The sequence below is a fragment of the Dermacentor albipictus genome, chromosome 1, assembly GCF_038994185.2.
Source record: "Dermacentor albipictus isolate Rhodes 1998 colony chromosome 1, USDA_Dalb.pri_finalv2, whole genome shotgun sequence".
Taxonomy (NCBI): domain Eukaryota; kingdom Metazoa; phylum Arthropoda; class Arachnida; order Ixodida; family Ixodidae; genus Dermacentor; species Dermacentor albipictus.
Window position 1 is genome coordinate 175,850,082 of NC_091821.1, and position 16,778 is coordinate 175,866,859.

Sequence of the window (16,778 nt, forward strand, 5' to 3'; positions counted from 1 at the left end):
AATTATAAAGCACTTTATGGATGCCGAACTTGTGTTGGTATCTATGGCTTTCAATTCAAATACTCCACAGCTTCGAGAGTAGCTGAAACATGTGTAGACTTAGCACTAAACGTTTTATGCATTTGGATTGTCGCCATAGTGAAACAGCACAGTGGGTCTTATGGTAAGTGAATAATTCAATCTGCTTGAGTTTCCATTCCTAGGTGAAGCTACATGCGGCATACCCTAAAGTGACGTTCATACTAGCGACAAAAACACTCGCGGCATGCGGCAGACCGGACCAGCATTGGTGTGCGCACACTTGCGGGCGTCTTTGCCGCCGCGGCGAGCAAGTTATTCTCTATCAGCTGGACTTACTGTGCCTGGGATCAGCGATTCTGACAGAGCGGGGGTATCTTTCCTTGCAGCGTTTGCCCACGGGAATGAATAAGCCACGTCTCATTGGTCTCCCCGATCGGCGGCAAGCGGCCTGCCGCAAAAAATGGCTGCAAGACCCATTCGCTCCGCGGCAGGAAAAAGTCACCGCTCACCTGTTGTCTCGGCACGCTTTCTGCCGCCTGTGGCATGCCGCGTGCGTTTTACAGCGTGAGCGGTTATGGTCCCATTCCAATAGCCATTTCGGTTTGCGATGGTGGCCGCCGCCGCCGGTGTCCGTAGCAGTTACCGCCAGGAATGAGAAAAGAAACAGCGAGGTCCGGTCGGGATTAAACCCGGGACCGCTGCGTGGCAGTCAGCTACACTACCACTGAGCCCTGCCAGCGTTTGCTAGCATCCCTTATAAAAGCACGCGTCCGAGGAGACACACGATGCCGCACGCGCGCCGCGTAACGTTGAGGTGTGCATATTTTGCATTGCACTTCCATATTATTACACTACGTGGAACGCCACGTAACAGATGCGCAGGTAGCGGTACAAGGTAGTTAAGAAGGTTTAGGGAATAAAAAGAAGTTGAAGCTGTATGCAAGAATGCTAGAAAATATATTATGTACCTTATTAAATCAAGCTGGCTAGGTGACTATATCACCACCGCGTTTCAAAGGGATGCTAATAAATCATCATTATCATTATCATCGTATCGGGCCACTTGCCTTGGGATGTGAGATGCGCGCCGCGTAGCGCCTATACGTGCGCTCTTTGCATTGCAGTTGCATATTATTACACCAGGAGGCACATCGTGTGGCAGTTGCATAGGTAGCGGTACAAGGTAGATAGGGAAGTTTTGAGGAAGAAAAAGAAGCTTATGGGGATGTATAAATATTAAGGCGATGAAAAACATGTATGGCATGCCTGATTTATTCAAGCAGGCTTTCCCCGTCCCGTTTCAAAGGGAATGCCTATAAATCATCATCACCATCATCATTTGCATCGCATCGTGCCATATTGGACACGGGATATGACATGCGTGCAAACACACACCGTTCGTGATAGTGATCAATCTTATACCAAGACGATCGCCGTGAAGAATGCCAGTTTCGGACAGGACTTATACAAGAGACGTTTGCGAATGCTGGCCTGGATCTTGCGATGGTACACAAAGCAAGTGCTGTTCCAAAGCATGAAGATGCTGCCGGTGGGCTTTATCTCTTACATTTCGTAACTTTATTTGTGTACAATATACTGCAGTCCGAAGACCAAGCATTTGGGCGAAAAGACAATACAAGATAAAGAGTAAATAATAAGGTTGGTACATTCAACAGTGCCGCGGCTTGTCACCCGTTCGCCGTCGGCGCGAAGTCGTCGATGGGGTATACAGGCAAGTTGGTCGTTCTGTACTCAAGCGAACACAGCGAAGGAGTCAGAGTCGGGAGAAAGAGAGAAAGAAAAATATTTATCAACTGACAACGATACACAAATTAAAAGAAACAAAAACACTAACACACATGCACCTAATCTAGATCAATGGTGAAGACAAAAGAAATACAACGAGTAATTAATAGTGGATATAAAACTAACGCTACACAAGAATACACTTAACGGTTGTCTACTAAACAGAGTTCAAAAGAAAACAAATAATGGCATACGCATGGCCGCTCGCCGCAGCAATTCCATAAAGCGTGGAGTCGACGGCAGAGCTTTACCGAAGATGGGGAGCCGATCTCGTTGCGGTGTATGTGATTGCTGTGCTGGGTTTCCCGGGAGTCTAGATCTGACGAGTTCCCCCGAGCAGGTTGAGATAACTTGAGGGGAACTACCGTGAGCTTCGTTGCAGACATTGGTTTGTCGTCTCTTACGTCATCTAGTCTCACGAAGTTCAGACGCGGTTAGGCGGCCCAGGCGATACTGGACGGCACTAGCCCTCTAGCTCCTCGACTGCTTCTCAGCAGATCATAGGCTCAGCTTCTAGACTGCTAAGTTCGGTCTAAAACCTGCGTTTAAATAACTTCTCCTGAATAACCTGAAACAACATTTCGTCGATGGAAGTGGACACGTGGCACCCAACGGAATGACGAAGTAAGTTTGGCGGACTGCCGGCATTGGAGCGCTAGGCCAACGACACAGACAACAAAGAGATAACGCAAGCTGCTCGCGGGCCTGACCGGCGGTTACCTCGGAGACGTGACGAAAGACAGGAGGGCGGCGACGTTGACGACACAGACGCTCTTTTTTCAGCCAGTTTAGGTTTCAAGGAGCCTGCCAAGGGGAACTAATTATTCGCATAGCTGCCATATGAAATCCGCTATTCAAAATTTAATCGTTGGGATAGGTAGTGTCGAGGACGGGCCCCGAAGTAGCTGTAGCCACCTATGTTGATAATTAGAAAGTTGATTACCGTAACTTCGCTAATTACCCATGTAAGCGCGCCAATTGCTCTGTATCTAGAGGCCGCCATCTGTACATTCGCATGGTAAACATAACGTTACCGTGATCTATATTTCTCTAACTTTAAAAATTTGGTGCAGCTAAAAAAACACCCTGTATATGGACCGAACTGCTGCCCTCTGGACCACTTCCATTTTATAGATACCTAGATGGCCACGCTGTGAAAATATGGATCCCACGTTGCGCTTGCGTACTCGAGTTGGGATCTAGCTTAGGTGATGTAGGCCAGCACCTTAAGTTGTGAGGGCGCGGGTTTTAATTTGTGATGAAAAAAAAAAAACAGCTTTCTGGAGGTGGTTGAGATTACTTCATCGATGTTGATAGCCCGTGTAAGTCGACTCCTAATTGTAATTCCCAAATATTTATAGTGGTCAACCTCAATTAGGGATTTGTTATGGAGCACTTGAGTAAAATTAAAATCATATTTCTTATTAGCAACTTACAGCAACATAGATTTTTCATCGTTTAATTTTATAGGCCAAACGTTAGACCACCCAAAAACAGATGACGCAAATCAGTTTAGCTTTTTTTTTTCTGCAAGTAATGATTTTAAAAGAGAATGCAGACATCTGCAAAAAGTTTTAAGCTCAAGTGTCTTCTGGTGTAACGATGTCACTGATAAAAGCAAAAAATTGCGGCAGAACCCATCTCACAATGAGTGTCGACGTTAATGCGATTAGCAGTGAGGCGATGTAGAGACACACCGTATATTGCCACCGCAGAGACACGTCATGTATTGGGCATGCCTGCATGTGGGCTTCTCTCTGGCGCCGCGAAGTCTTCGCGTGGCGCTTGTGTGAATATTCAGACAAGTCTGTATGATTAGATATGGCGCGGGTTCTATACCAGGACATGCATGTCATGTCATCCTTGGCATAAAATTGTAGGACGCTTAAGAGGAAGCTTTAGCTCCGGCCCAACTCCGATACGGCGTATTCAAATACATGTAAAACGCAGAAACGCTTTTTTGAGATAACCATGGAGCGATTTTAGTGAAATTTGTTGCATTGGAGAGAGAAAGGCTAACATTAGTGACTGTTGGAAGCGGATTTCCGATTTAGGGCCTACATTTTGTTGAAAGAATTTTCAAAAATTCGAAAGTGCGAAAAAAAGATATAGAAGCACGGAGTTTACAAAGATAATAGCGCTCCATCAAGAATAGATATCGTGATTTTCTCTACGGCGTCCATTAAATCATTCAAAGCGGAGAAATTCAGTATGTCAATTTGTATGTTACATGATTTTTTACGTTGTGTAGAAGCGTTCTGCAAAGGCTGTATTTCAATATTACTAAATTTTTTGAGATTCATGTGTAACATATCAATTTTGTCCGCTTTAGATGCACTGTTAGACTCAATTGACAGAACTGTGATATCATTTTTATTGCTGAGTTACAGAGTTATAAGCCTGATAGTTTCGTTTACTGAAAATTTGCGATATTTGCCAATCTTTAGTGAAAATTGACGACCTAAATAAAAAATTCGAAGCAAACAGTCACTAGATTTTAAGTTTTTCTTTTGAATGCAACAAACCTCGTCATGTTTGGTGGAGTGGTTGCCAAGAAACCCGAATTCTACTTTTAAATGTATTTAAATAGGAGCACCGGAGCTAAAGTATCCTCTTAAGAGGAAGCTTTAACTCGGGCCCAACTCCGACGCGGCCTATTCGAATACATGTGAAACTCAAAAAACTTTTTCTGAAATAACCCCTGAACCGATTTTAATGAAATTTCTGGCATTTGAGAGAGAAAGTTAAATTCTAGGAACTTTTGAAAGCGTAATCTCGATTTAGGGCCTGAAATTTGTTAAACAAATTTTCGAAAATTCGAACGTCTACAAAAAAAAAAGCACGGAGTATACAAATTCAGAGCTCTATATCAAGCGCAGATATCGCGCTTCTGTAAACGATATCCACTGGATCCCTGAAAGCGGACAGATTTGATATGTAATTTTATATCTTACGTGAATGTGTTACTTGTGTAGAAGGGTTCTGCAAAAGCTGTATTTCCATATTACTAAGTTTTTGTAGATTCACCTATAACATAACAATTTTGTCCGCTTTTGATGTACTATTTGCTGCAATTCACATAATTGTGATAACGTTTTTAATTGCTGAGTTAAAGAGTTGTAAACTTGATAGTTTTGTTTTCTGAAAATTTTTTATTTTTGCCACTTTTTAATGCAGAATTGATGACCTAAATCGAAAATTCGAAACCAACAGTCACTAGATTTTGTTTTTCTTTTAAATGCAACAAACGTCGCCAAATTTCCTGCAGTGGCTGCCGAGAAAAACGAATTCTCCTGTTACATGTATTTAGATTGGCACCCGAGCTAAGCTGAGTGGAACGCATCACCATTTAAAGATTCCTGGCTGCTTCTTAGGCTTCCCGGGAACTGCAGGTTACGTAGCCGTAATGTTTACCGGGAGGAGGAGGAGGAATAAACATTTATTGATGAAGAAAAAAAAATGGCGGAAGGGAGCGGTGCAGGGTGGGTCCCTATTCCAAGACTCCAGTGGCCATCGCGACCCGCCCAGCTTGGTCCAAGAGGCCTTTCTGGGCCTCGAGGTCAGCAAGAGCGAGGATGGCCTCCCAGGGCTCCCTTAGCAAGGTGAGTACCAAAGGTGAATTAATGGCATGAGGTCTTTTGACGCACTCCCATGTTACGTGAGGTAATGAAGGCCATGACCCGCACCACGGGCAAGAGTTAGTGTACAAGGTTGGGTTTATTTTATGGTATCTACCCAAATGTGGGTAGCTATGCGTCTGTATTTTTCTATATTTCTGCGCTTCCTCTACATTGAGTAGTTTGTGTGGTGCGGCGTACTGTTGCCGGGTTCTTCGCTGGTGCTCCAGTATATCGCGGACCAGTAGGCGATCGTCTTTTTCATAGTTGTGCGTATCTCCAGCTCGGTTAGTAAAGCCTCGAGCTAGAGTGTGTGCCTGTTCGTTTCCCGAGATACCCTCGTGGCCAGGACACCATAAAATTGCGTGATCTTCTTTCAATGTGTCGCCTATGATCTTAAGGGCGGAAATGCTGGCGGCAAGCTCTGTGCAGAAAGGCGAGCTTCCTGGTAGAAACGTGGCCTCTTGCATGGGCCGATCCCGGAGGTAGTGCACAGGCGCGCCGAGCCTCATACAGCAGCTAGAAAAGGGGTTTGTCTTTGAGTTTCCGCGTAACACAATTATGTTTCCTCCTATATTCAAATTACAGTCCGACGCTATCATGTCTGTAGGTTGTGTGCAAGTCGTACTTTACGAATTTTCTGATGCATATTACTTTGGCAAATTCAATTAGTTGAGTAACGCCTGTGCTCCACGCGGAGGGCCTGCGTGGTTCGGGATGCGTGGTTCGGGATCTTTTTTTTTTGTCATGGTCAACGCCGCCTACGCCGACACCGTTTTTCTGCGACACGGGGCCCTTAACGCTATCGCGTTGAAACGGTTGCCATTCATATTAGCTCCATTCTTTAATAAGTCATATATTCGCATAACCACGACATTAATGAAATCATATGGCTTGTATTGCATGAACGACATCGTGATTGTTATGAATGGCTTGAAGGAATAGCATCGTGGTCGTTTCTTTGGCTGTATTTGTATCAGGATATGTTTGACGAGACATATGGGCATGATATGACAAGAATTACATGGCATGGCACGCTCGTACATGTGTTCTCATTTATATCATGTCATTCATGTCAGGTCATGCACGCATGTTATGTCATTCATATCCAGATATATATCGAGTTAAAGTGAAGACCACAACAGCATGTCTCGACACAGATGTCATGACAAGCGTGGTATGTCATTAGCGTCATTACATGACATGCGTATGCATGTCTTGTCACATATGTCATGACAAACATGACATGTAATCTATATCAGTCATGTCATGACATTTATGTCTTGTGATTCATGTCAGGTCATGCATGCATGCCCTTCATATCCAGATCTATATCTTGCTAAAAAAACGACCTCAACTGCTGCAGGTTATGCATACCAGCTGTGTCGCGACAAACTTGTCATGACTAATATGCTATGTCAGTGATGTCACGACATGTCATTCGTTTAGGTATGCATGCCTGTCATGCGCCCCGTGCCTATTCTGATATACTGTGCACCTTGATGGCCATGAAGGACCATGAAGGCATCACGACGCAGGAGACTAGACTACATTAGACAGACAGACAGACAGACAGACAGACAGACAGACAGACAGACAGACAGACAGACAGACAGACAGACAGACAGACAGACAGACAGACAGACAGACAGACAGACAGACAGACAGACAGACAGACAGACAGACAGACAGACAGACAGACAGACAGACAGACAGACAGACAGACAGACAGACAGACAGACAGACAGACAGACAGACAGACAGACAGACAGACAGACAGACAGACAGACAGACAGACAGACAGACAGACAGACAGACAGACAGACAGACAGACAGACAGACAGACAGACAGACAGACAGACGGACGGACGGACGGACGGACGGACGGACGGACGGACGGACGGACGGACGGACGGACGGACGGACGGACGGACGGACGGACGGACGGACGGACGGACGGACGGACGGACGGACGGACGGACGGACGGACGGACGGACGGACGGACGGACGGACGGACGGACGGACGGACGGACGGACGGACGGACGGGCGGGCGGGCGGGCGGGCGGGCGGGCGGGCGGGCGGGCGGGCGGGCGGACGGACGGACGGACGGACGGACGGACGGACTCAATGTTTCTTAAGTTCCCAAAGAATGCTTCGCATTAAACATGTCTGGAATAACATCCCCATTTAAGTAATTGCTCTTTTCGAGCTTTCTGTTCAAATGCGTACCGTCCATAAATCGTTATGCGTAATCCTATCTGTACACATACCATGCTTTTAAGATGCGATCCTACGCAGTTTATTATTCCTTGCAATATTCGAAAGATGTTGTTCACTTTTTACTCCGGACTTCTCGTTTATGTCGGGTCTTATTTGAATCTCCATTTGAATGAAATACAATTAAATAATTGAATAAGAACTGAGTAGTTTGCAAGGAGACCCTCAGTGCTTGACAGCCAACTTCTGAATTACATTCACCTCGTTCAATATACAAGTGTCGTTTTTCTGCAATACCTCTGTTCTAGTCGTGAAAGATGTACACTGTGAAAGTTCGCAACAGAGTACTCTTTGGGACCAGGTGTGTTCTTACGTTTCCGGAGCTTTTAGCTCCGCATAGCCCTTATGAGGTGAATGGCCGATCCTGTTCGTTCATTCCTTTATTTCGGGCATGTCATTGTGATCTTTGAGCCATGTACTCCGCAGAACAGTTAACAAAATGATGACCAGGACGACGGCAGCATGACGAGGCTCGCCTGCCGTTTAAGACATCGAAGTCCTGTTTTTGAGGAACGCAAGTGAGAATGATTGCTGCAATTGAAATCGTGCTGTGTTGCGCCAACAACTCGGTCTTTTTTTTTCGAGCTTACTACTAAAGTCAAATTCAATGAAGGTCATATTCGCGGAGGACTCGGGAACCAAGTTTGTCTTGCGTTTCCTGCTTACCGATGAATGGCGTTTCGGACAGCACTTTTCTGCTTATACATAATCCGTGGGTTGCGGGGGAGCCTTTGAGCGTTGTCGAAGAGCTCGTAGGAGTTGTTCAGGTGGTATTGGAACATCCCCAGCGTTTTCCTGGAGTATAAGAAAATTCTCGTTAGTATCACGTGTGTTTCTCCAAGCGTACCGAAGAGTACAGCGCCCACGACTACTCTTCGGAATAATTGAGTTAAGGAAATAGAGGAGTCGTCCGAGTTTGGAGACAATTTTTTTTTATTTTGTCTTTTCCTCACTCCTCCTTGGCATCGTTATCACTGCCAAGAAAGGGGTGTTGAGGCTCTCAGCATCTAGTTGAATTCTTATGGTAACCATGTGAGTATGGAACAGCGGCTGTGCCACTGTCCCGAATTCGGTGGCCAAAGACTTTCTCTCGGTAGTTACGCTAAGGAGATTCGGGAAGAGATCGTCCACTGAGCAAGAAATATTCAAGCCATGGCATCCAGAACCATACCAGAGCTTTAGCAGTACAAGTGCTCAGGCTAAGCTGTAAATGCTTGGCGGACGCTAACGTGCGGGTGCGCGTATCGCCTCTCTCGTTTCTTTCCTTACTATTTTTTTCTGGCCCTTTACACCAGGGAAGCATGCAAAACGGAAATCCTAAGACGACAGAGAGAGAAATCATAAGGAAAAAGCTGGAGGAGGGGTGATTAACCATGGTTGAGCCCGGTTGGCTGCCCTACGCTGTAGAATAGGTAAAATATATAGAAATAAATAGTGAGTAGGAGTAAAAGCTGGCAGAATGCACAGACACACACGCGCAGAAGATTTAACCTTTCAGTCTCAAGAAACACAGCGGCGCTCTCGCGGCTCATCGCCAACGCAGCGGGCCACGGTCAAAGATCTTCTGTTCAGTGTATGCCTGTTATCCGATTTCCCCAATGTAGTCCGAAGGGCAGGTCTACGCTATGGAAATCTGGGCGACATAAAGCAATATCTATCCCGTGTCAAGCAAGGTGGTCTTTGGAATGTCTAGTCACTCTATTACTTTTATTCTTTCAAAGCGAAGCTGCATATGGCTAGCCGATTCATCTGTCCGTCCGTCCGTCCGTCTGTCTGTCGCCTGTACGCCGAAAACTCCTCCAGCGCGACCCCATGCGCATGCGCGAAAAAAAAGTAAGAGAGGCGCGCGATTAACCAACACCTCCTAGATAGCAGAAGGCCTGTTTACTCCGATCCATGACATCACGCTACCTGGCCCGAAATTTCCATTGACAAGGCTGGCATGATGAAAGCGGTGACGTCAAAATCACTGTTGCCTACTCAGGAGCATCCCCATTAGATTCTATGGCAGTCGGGCCAGGTAACATGACGTCAGAGTGAAAAGGCCTTCTGCTATCTAGGTGGTGTTGGATTACCTGAGCCAGTAGTGACATCGTTGCAACAGTTTCTCTGCGGCTTCGAAATGGGCAGGCCACGCGTCATACGTACTCTTAGGAGCAGGCAGCTTTCGATGAGCAACGCTGCGAGCAGAACCGGGAGCGAGCTCGTCTACGCCGTGCCGATGCTGCAGCCCGAGCACAAGAACAGGCTCGTGTAGACAACGCAAGCACCAACTGCGTACCGAGAGTACGGCAGCCTGCCAAGCCATCGTTTCATGAACCGTCGAGGTTAACCCAGTGATAAAGTGATAAACCCCGGGGCCGAACGTTTTAGGGTTAACCTTCTGTATGGAGTGCTCGGGCGGTGATTTTTTTTCAAGCTATTTATTTATTGCCTTCCCAGCTGGCATCAAAACCCCGTCTCTTATCAAAACTGAAAACTGCAGTTTCCGAATAAACTAGAGTAATGATTTCTAATTATTTCTCCTACTGAAGGTGACGACGTGAGATGATGGAAAAGGAAACGCTGAAACAATTGCTTGCAGCGAACAGCACATGGTATGAATTTAGATGTAACCAGAACAAGTAACTAGGTAAAGAAAGTTAATAAGCAAAGCTTATCAGAAAAGGACTAAAATCAGCAAAGAGGTAGAGCTTAAAGCGCAAAAAAAACGAGGACAAGAAACACAGGGTGCAGGACTCGTCCTTTCATGCTCGTCTTTTGGTGCTGTAATTTCCATTTATTCATTATGAACCAACTCGCCCATGAAAACGTTTTGAAAAGCTATCAGCAAACAAAGACAACTATGATACTGTAATGTGAAAGAAATTGAAGGACTCCTCTCCATCATATAATAAGGCAAATCACTTTCACTTCTGCTGTCGGGTAAAATATTAACTGGGAAAATGTGAAAGTGCGAATGAAAGCGGTTGGAAGGGAGCGCCAGTCTATAATGGGGAAGTTTCTCAATAAAGCCACAAGGAACATCTCCGTGCCACGGTTTACGCATTGATAGGCCCCGGTGATGCCATGCCATTCGATTGGGCCCATAATTCATGCGCCACTACTCTTGTAACCTAAGGATGGGCACCTCACTGCGTGAGCAGCAGCGCGAAATCGTTTGTAATTTAAAAGCAATGAGCGGCACATCGGCTGCATAAGTTATCTTTTAAAGCCTTACATGGCGGCGTGCCCTTGACAGGGATGTCTGTTGGCGTCAATAACCTGAGATGTGTGCAGTTGGCGTACAAAATAAAATGCAGCTTGCACGTAGTACAATGTCCGGACGATACCTACGAAGAAGGAGGCGTTCTGCTGTCCCTTAGTGATCGAAAATGCAGTGCCATTATTGGGGACATTTTCAAATCTCGATTAGGCCAGCGGGCGAGACGCACTTGGATTTCCATTTTCCTTCTGAGAAAGCCATAAATAGAAGGGAAAATCTATATCGATTCTCGATATGCATAATAGATCGCCGTTGGTTTTTTCCTGTTTTCATCCTCTTTCTCCCTAGTGAACCTCCCCCGTACTACACCTCCACCCTTCCGTTTTCAGAAATAAGGAAAATGCTTTCAAGTTTCATTTTTGGCGACGCTCACTTCTCTTAAGACAAACGTCGAAGGATGCGGGGGAGACGCGACAGCGCCAGGAGCATCGAAAAAGAAATCAAAGTCATTGAAAAAGTTTTTGCCCATGTTTGTAGGTTCCCTGTGCTCTTCTTTATTTGCATCTCTTAACATATATCCGCAGGCACGGAGCGCGAGTTTTACCCGCCCTTCCGTTTCCCCTCCGATCTGCCCATTTTCCCCTCGCTCCTTTCTTCCCCACCCTCACAACCCGGCGGCGGGCCCTCTTCCTCCAACGATGTTCCGCCGATCTGGACGGCGCATGCGCAGCTCGCCCTTGCGCAAGCGCGAAGGGGGTCGATCCCCGAGAAGGTCTCACGTGGGTATACGGGCTTTTTTCGGAGCACATCGGTGTTTGGCGGCGGAGCCAGAAGCAGGCGCGCGGAGCCGCGCAGCGCGGTCGTCGTCTCGGCGATGGGACTCTGCGGTCTGAGCTCGTGCCCGGCGTCGCGTCTTTGTTTTGCCCAAAGGATGCACGCCCCGCTGCTCGTCGCGGCCCTCTCGCTCGCGCTCCCAAACGCCTGCGATGTCCTGCTGTCAGCGCCGAAACATTGCGTTTAGGACCGGCGTTGACGCGCCGGCGATGTGCTAACAACCCGTGCTCACGTGCCACGCGCTCGTCCTCAGGCGACTCGACTCCGCTTCCGGAAGACCAACGTTGCTTCGTCGTGTCCACTGCGTGACAGTCTCTTCTTTGTCCGCTAGCTTGTGCTCCATGGACAGACCTCCCGTCTGGGACGAACACTGGGAACTCTCTTGCGAAGAAAAATCGTCCTCGCGACTGTGACACTCGCGACGAGCGTGCAAACTTTCGTGCGCGCTCCTCTGAAACTTTCAAGCCCGAGCTGAGCGCGGGCTCTGCTTACCACTCCGTTGGCTCCTGCTTTTCTTGACTTTCGTCGGAGACCATGGAAGCGTCTTCGGTCGGCTGGCTCCTTTGTATTCCACTCCTTCTTTGGACAAACCTCGGCGCTACCGGAATCGAAGGTAAGTACCGACATTCGCTTCTTCCTTACCAACTTCACTGTTTCGCTCGCTTCTATTCTAGAAACAAGGGTCGGTTTCTCTTCAGAATGAAAGGCACGTCCAACTTTTCACAGACGCTGGCATTGCTCTTTCTTTCTTCTTGGAGCACTGTCAGCACTCTCACGCCCGTCAGCTTACCGTGAGCGTGTCATGGAGAGAAGGGAGGAAAAACGACACATGCGGTCTCGTCATGGATAAAGTCACAAGAGAACAGTTTCCTAAATTGAATGATTTTTCAATATTTTTATAATGCGCGCAATGTGCAAGTGATGCCGGCGTTGCAAGAGTAGTGCATACCACCAGTATCTTTTCTGAAAGTTAACTATTTCTTGAAGTCAAGGAGCTAAACATTTGGTGTAAGAATAGATGATAGTTGTGCACGGCGTTAATGAATTACCAAGCATGAGAGAGTCATATGTTCATGTCTAATTTAACTGGTCACACCCGATATTATAAGGAATCCTAATATTGATTTATGATATCGGTTGTCACTGGCTGATCATTACGGTGTGATTTAAAATGTGCTATCAGCAACTGGAGTACATGTCCAGAAACAAAAAAAAATTGTCAATAAAGACCCCTAAAATATAACATGGGCCTCGCTTTCTACTACGTTCTGTACCCGGACGGTGGTCAGATAACTTGTATGATGCTCTCCTATAAGCACGTCCATAGCTTTCACTGCCTTCGGGGCTTTCACAGCACAGTCATTGACTTCTGAGACATTTTCTCGGCGTTTTCGCAGACTTCGCTCTTCATAGTTGGTTCATGTAAGAATAGAGTGGTATCTCTTCAGTGATGTAGTATGCGGGCTTTTTATGTCTGCGGCTATCCACCGAAATAAAATAACAGTGCATCAAGTGACAACCACTCCCCGTGCATAACGCGGCTGTAACGAATCATACACCATGCAAACACGGCCGTAGTTCAACGCCGACCATTGCAGACTCAAATGAGGTCCGCGTCACTTTCTCGGCGTGAAAAAGGCAGCGTATTCTGGAATATTTCGTCCGTCACATGCCACAAAGTATTGGCATCATGCTGAGTCAATGATATTGATTAAGGGATCCGAATCGATTGACGCTTCGAGCGTATATATTATTTTAACATGCTCACTTGTAAACGGCGATCGCTCTGCATTCACCCCATTCACTACGCTGGGAACTTGTTGCTTGCGTTACTGTTGTCGGAACTGGTGTAATTTTGCAATAAATGAAAACCTGACAAGCAAGTTCAAATGCGTCATAAAAAGTTCCCTGGCAGTTACTTACAGCGAACGAATACATTGGAGACGTCCTTTAACTTTTGCATTATATATATATACAAACATCACATGAGTTAAAATTCGTGTGCTTCAAGACTCTGAGAAGCAGCTTTGTGTTCATGCGTCATAACAAAGAGCAAGAACTTTCTTTCTTTTGCCAATTCATTGAGAAAGATATATGGAAAGCTTGCAGGAGGTGATTCTTTACACTGTTTGCAGAGATTATAGTGATTTGGACAGAATCAAGCACTTCTCTGTCTGCAGGCGCGAACATATCCTTGAACAGGGACATTAAAAGAAAGCACTTATTTCCTGACCGCTCGACTGATCAGTGTATGGGTTACAATAGAACTTAAATTAGTCTGAACGTGTGATGCCGGTGGCTTTCGTAGGCTTCGTTTCTTTTATCTGTATGTTTCTATTTTGAACAAGTCGTAGTTTTGTTTAATGACCAGTGCTACGCATAAAAGTTTGATCAAAATATTGTTATGCATCTATATTACGTTTTCCTCAGCTACATTTGCCCTAATATAATGTACCTGATCATCAAACTTCAGTAACAAATCAAAATAATCTCCACTTGCTCAAATACATTTTTGTAAGTCTCGTTCACGTTCAGGAAAACTGTTGTCGTCTCAAAATCTCTGAGTCTGGCAGAAACAGCATCAACATTATGCTGCATCAGAACAAAACTTGCTCTAAAGATTGCAAATAATATTTTGCACTAGTAATCAGTTGATTCAAAAAGCGACATTTACAATCAAAGCGCTGCACAGGTGCCATAATGGGAAAGTTTTTGTTTTTTTTTTACGGTAGATTTTGCTACCGCCGTGTAACGCTGGGACAGACGCACCAAGCTTGCGGAGCTGCTTTTGTACAACAAAAATGCAAAGAATAAATAGAGAGTTTTTTAGCTTATAGGAATTGCTGATATTGTCCAATGAATCTAGCGTAGAGTACAAAGAAATGGGAACACGTTACCCAATAAGTGCGTCCCACGTGGTGCTCACGTAAGGGATTTAAGCAGTCTTCGCTTCCCTTAACAACGCGGATACCTGAGCGAACGGCGGAATTTTTGTGTCTTGCATCAAAGTTTGCCACTTACGCACGGGATTTCAGCGAAGAACGATCCTAATAAAAGGGACAACGGGATAAAGGAGCGCAGACTGCTGCAACATGGAACCAATTTGTGGACTGCAAGAAACATGACCACTGGTGGTATTGGCAAAGATTATTTCCAGTCCAACGTTCTTGCGCGGAAATCGCCAGGCACAATCTAAGACAATTCCATTTTCAGGTGCAGAATACAAGCCTTCCTTTTCAGTTGAACTAAGAGAAGGTGGAGTCGCTTTGCTGCAGACGCATTATATTACGGAACGGTGATTTCGAAATATGCGGAAAGAAGTTTCAGGCCATTGCATATAATGTGCCACTAATTGTTATTCGCGGCACTTCTTCCGCGGAATTCGAGGACACTTTGTTTTCAAAATCCATGCGTCCCCAAGAATTCTGAAACACGAAACATGTCCGAACGCAAGTTCAAGTCCAAAATGAGGAATTCTTAATAGCGTTTGATCTCTTGTCGCGTGCGTTCGTTTTTTTGTTCAGAATCTTCATTTGCATAAATAGCTGCCTAATGACTGACAAAACTTGTTGTTTGGAAGACACAACGCCAGTTCCATGTTAAAAATACCTCACAGACCGTCGATGGAGCTGTACAAAGCAAACTGAAACATTTGCACTTGTATTCGTAAAATGTATCTTACATAAGACAGTTTTGCCGTGGTCGCGTGCCACTCATGACCGGAATATCTATGATAAAGAGAGGATCAGGATGGTTACAATGGTTAAAAAATTAAATTATGGGGTTTTATGGGCCAAAACCAATTTCTGACTATGATGCACGCTGTAGTGGAGGACTCCGGAAATTTCGACCACCTGGGGTTCTTTAACGTGCACCTAAATCTAAGCACACGGGTGTTTTCGCATTATGCCCCCATCGAAATGCGGCCGCCGTGGCCGGTATTCGACCCCGCGACTTCATGCTCAGCAGCCCAACACCATAGCCCCTGAGCAACCACGGCGGGTGTTACAATGGTCAAGAAAACTTTTGCGAGTGTATGCGATGAACCTTATACGCCTATTAACTGCATTACTATATCGGCGGCTTGTGGCTCAGCTCTAGCGGCAGGAGAGCGAAGCGAAGGTCAACAATAAAATAAAATTTCAATACAGATTTGTACCACGGGGGAACAGGGAATTGCAATGTGGTGTTGTAGTATCGCAGCCATGGTATTTGCTGACTGGAACCCAACTAATGGGATAGGAGAAGTGAAGAACAATCTTGAGCCCTGCTTAGATAAACTTGGATGCATAATATGATTTCTAACATATGACAACAACGCGACCATGAACAATACAGATTGGACAGGAGAAGACAGTCTTTAATCTGCCCTTTTGAAATTTAAGGTGTAATAAAAATAAATCAATGGCAACGAAAGCGAACAGCCGGTCATTTAGGTGCATCACCATCGTTTTAATTAAAACAAAGAAACCCAGAAGTGCCGGTTAGCCAGGCGCACTAGTACAGACCGATTCTGGCTGCTCGTTGAGGTTTTCGTCAACGGTCTGATATTACAAAATAAATAAATAAATAAATACCGAATAATTTTTGTTTGTTTTTTGAATATCCTCAATTTAACTGCTAAATTCATTGTGTTGTGCGCACTGAGGTTATATGAAGCATATTTTTCGTTGTGATATGGGAAAAAACGATTAGAAGCGTTGCTCGCTCGTTTCGCCCTTGAGTGCTTTTAGGGCCCAGTTTCAAGCACGAAAGAAGGAAGTTAATAATTTCAGATGGTGTCTTTATTATGATCAGTAAAAAAACTTTTGTGAACTCGGAGAATAAGACCAGACCCAAAATTTTCTTCCCTGCTAACGCATTGAGGTTGTGGAGTAGTGTTAGAACATCCGCTTCACAACCCTGGGGTTCTGGGTTCCAACCCCCGTAAGTTCGTGAAAGCTTTCTTACTTATTTTCGTTTCTGAGGCTTCGAGCATGTTACAAAGAAAAGCTAATTCTTGTCTAGAACACTGCT

The 16,778-nt window shown here is 45.5% G+C and overlaps 1 protein-coding gene and 1 long non-coding RNA gene across 5 annotated transcripts in view; one reads left to right on the top strand and one right to left on the bottom strand.

Annotated features, from left to right (window-relative positions):
* Positions 1–16,778, top strand: part of LOC139052546 (cell adhesion molecule Dscam1-like) — a 1,125,159-nt gene that overhangs the window by 394,054 nt on the left and 714,327 nt on the right. Inside the window, exon 1 of one of the 4 annotated variants that reach the window (XM_070529658.1) lies at positions 12,027–12,375. The exons of 2 other annotated variants lie outside the window; for them this stretch is intronic. In XM_070529658.1, the coding sequence (XP_070385759.1) occupies positions 12,297–12,375 (79 nt within the window). In that variant the 5' untranslated portion in view covers positions 12,027–12,296. Of the gene's footprint in view, positions 1–12,026; positions 12,376–16,778 lie in introns of those variants that run through there. One more of the 4 variants, XM_070529679.1, reaches the window with a different exon arrangement.
* LOC139052603 (uncharacterized) overlaps positions 1,572–16,778 on the bottom strand; it is a 110,372-nt gene continuing 95,165 nt past the window's right edge. The window contains exons 3-4 of the long non-coding RNA XR_011509981.1: positions 8,390–8,518; positions 1,572–1,767 (exon numbers count right to left, since the gene is read on the bottom strand). This is a non-coding gene — a long non-coding RNA (uncharacterized lncRNA). The remainder of the gene's footprint in view (positions 1,768–8,389; positions 8,519–16,778) is intronic.